The sequence below is a fragment of the Acyrthosiphon pisum genome, unplaced genomic scaffold (genome assembly GCF_005508785.2).
Source record: "Acyrthosiphon pisum isolate AL4f unplaced genomic scaffold, pea_aphid_22Mar2018_4r6ur Scaffold_21681;HRSCAF=24580, whole genome shotgun sequence".
NCBI classification, from domain to species: Eukaryota; Metazoa; Arthropoda; class Insecta; order Hemiptera; family Aphididae; genus Acyrthosiphon; species Acyrthosiphon pisum.
The window spans coordinates 1-860 of record NW_021771174.1 but is presented as its reverse complement, the minus strand read 5'-3'; the positions used below and the strand labels follow the sequence as shown (position 1 = coordinate 860).

General features: G+C 31.6%; 1 protein-coding gene across 1 annotated transcript in view; it reads left to right on the top strand.

Annotated features, from left to right (window-relative positions):
- LOC103309068 overlaps nt 1–759 on the top strand; it is a gene marked incomplete at its 3' end in the record, with an annotated part of 1,340 nt that extends 581 nt beyond the window's left edge. Inside the window, exon 2 of the mRNA XM_008183633.2 lies at nt 34–759. Within this exon, the coding sequence (XP_008181855.2) occupies nt 34–759 (726 nt within the window). The remainder of the gene's footprint in view (nt 1–33) is intronic.
- Nucleotides 760–860: the final 101 nt, after the last annotated feature.

Genomic DNA, 860 nt, shown 5'->3' with positions numbered 1-860 from the left:
GATTATAAACGCATTTTAATAAACTGTAACCAGCAACTCATATTAAATAGAGCGTCGATCGATTTAAATGCAATCAAACAGTATAAAAATAATGAAGTTGTGGCAGACGCTCCTAAACTAAAAGACGTTAAAATAAACATAACAAAAATATTGTGGCGGATGCCCATACTGAGAGTTAGCGATAGAGAAAAAATTCGATTGTTGAAAGAAGTCAACAGTCAAAAACCCCTGACATGTGCATTTAGATCGTGGGAACTGTGTGAACATCCATTTTTACCACAAAACACTTCGCATTTGTGGAAAGAAAAGACATCGAACAAATTAGAAAAACCTAGATATGTTATTATCGGATTTCAAACTGATAGGAAAAATAGTTCGAGTAAATCAATGTCATATTTCGATCATTGTAAAATTAAAAACTTTAAAAAGGTTTATTTAAACTCTGAAGTATTTCCCTACGAAGATTTTCAAAACGACTTTACCAAAAATAAGATGGCGACATTATATCGCGCGTATGCAGAGTTCCAAAAATCTTACTACGGTCATGATGATGTGACACCTCTATTGAACCGTTCAGATTTCAAAAATCTGTCTCCAATCATAGTCGTTGACATGAGCCGACAAAACGACAATGTGAAAATGTCAACTGTCGACCTCAGGATTGAAATAGAAGCCGACGTAGCGTTTCCAGCTTCAACTTCAGCATATTGTTTAATATTACATGACCAAATTATAACTTATAATCCATTTAATGGAGAAGTAAGAACCTTATAAATATATTTTATTGTAAAACCTTAATATTAATAAATGAAAATACTTTTTTATATATCATGCTTGTTTTTATTTCACATAAATTATTT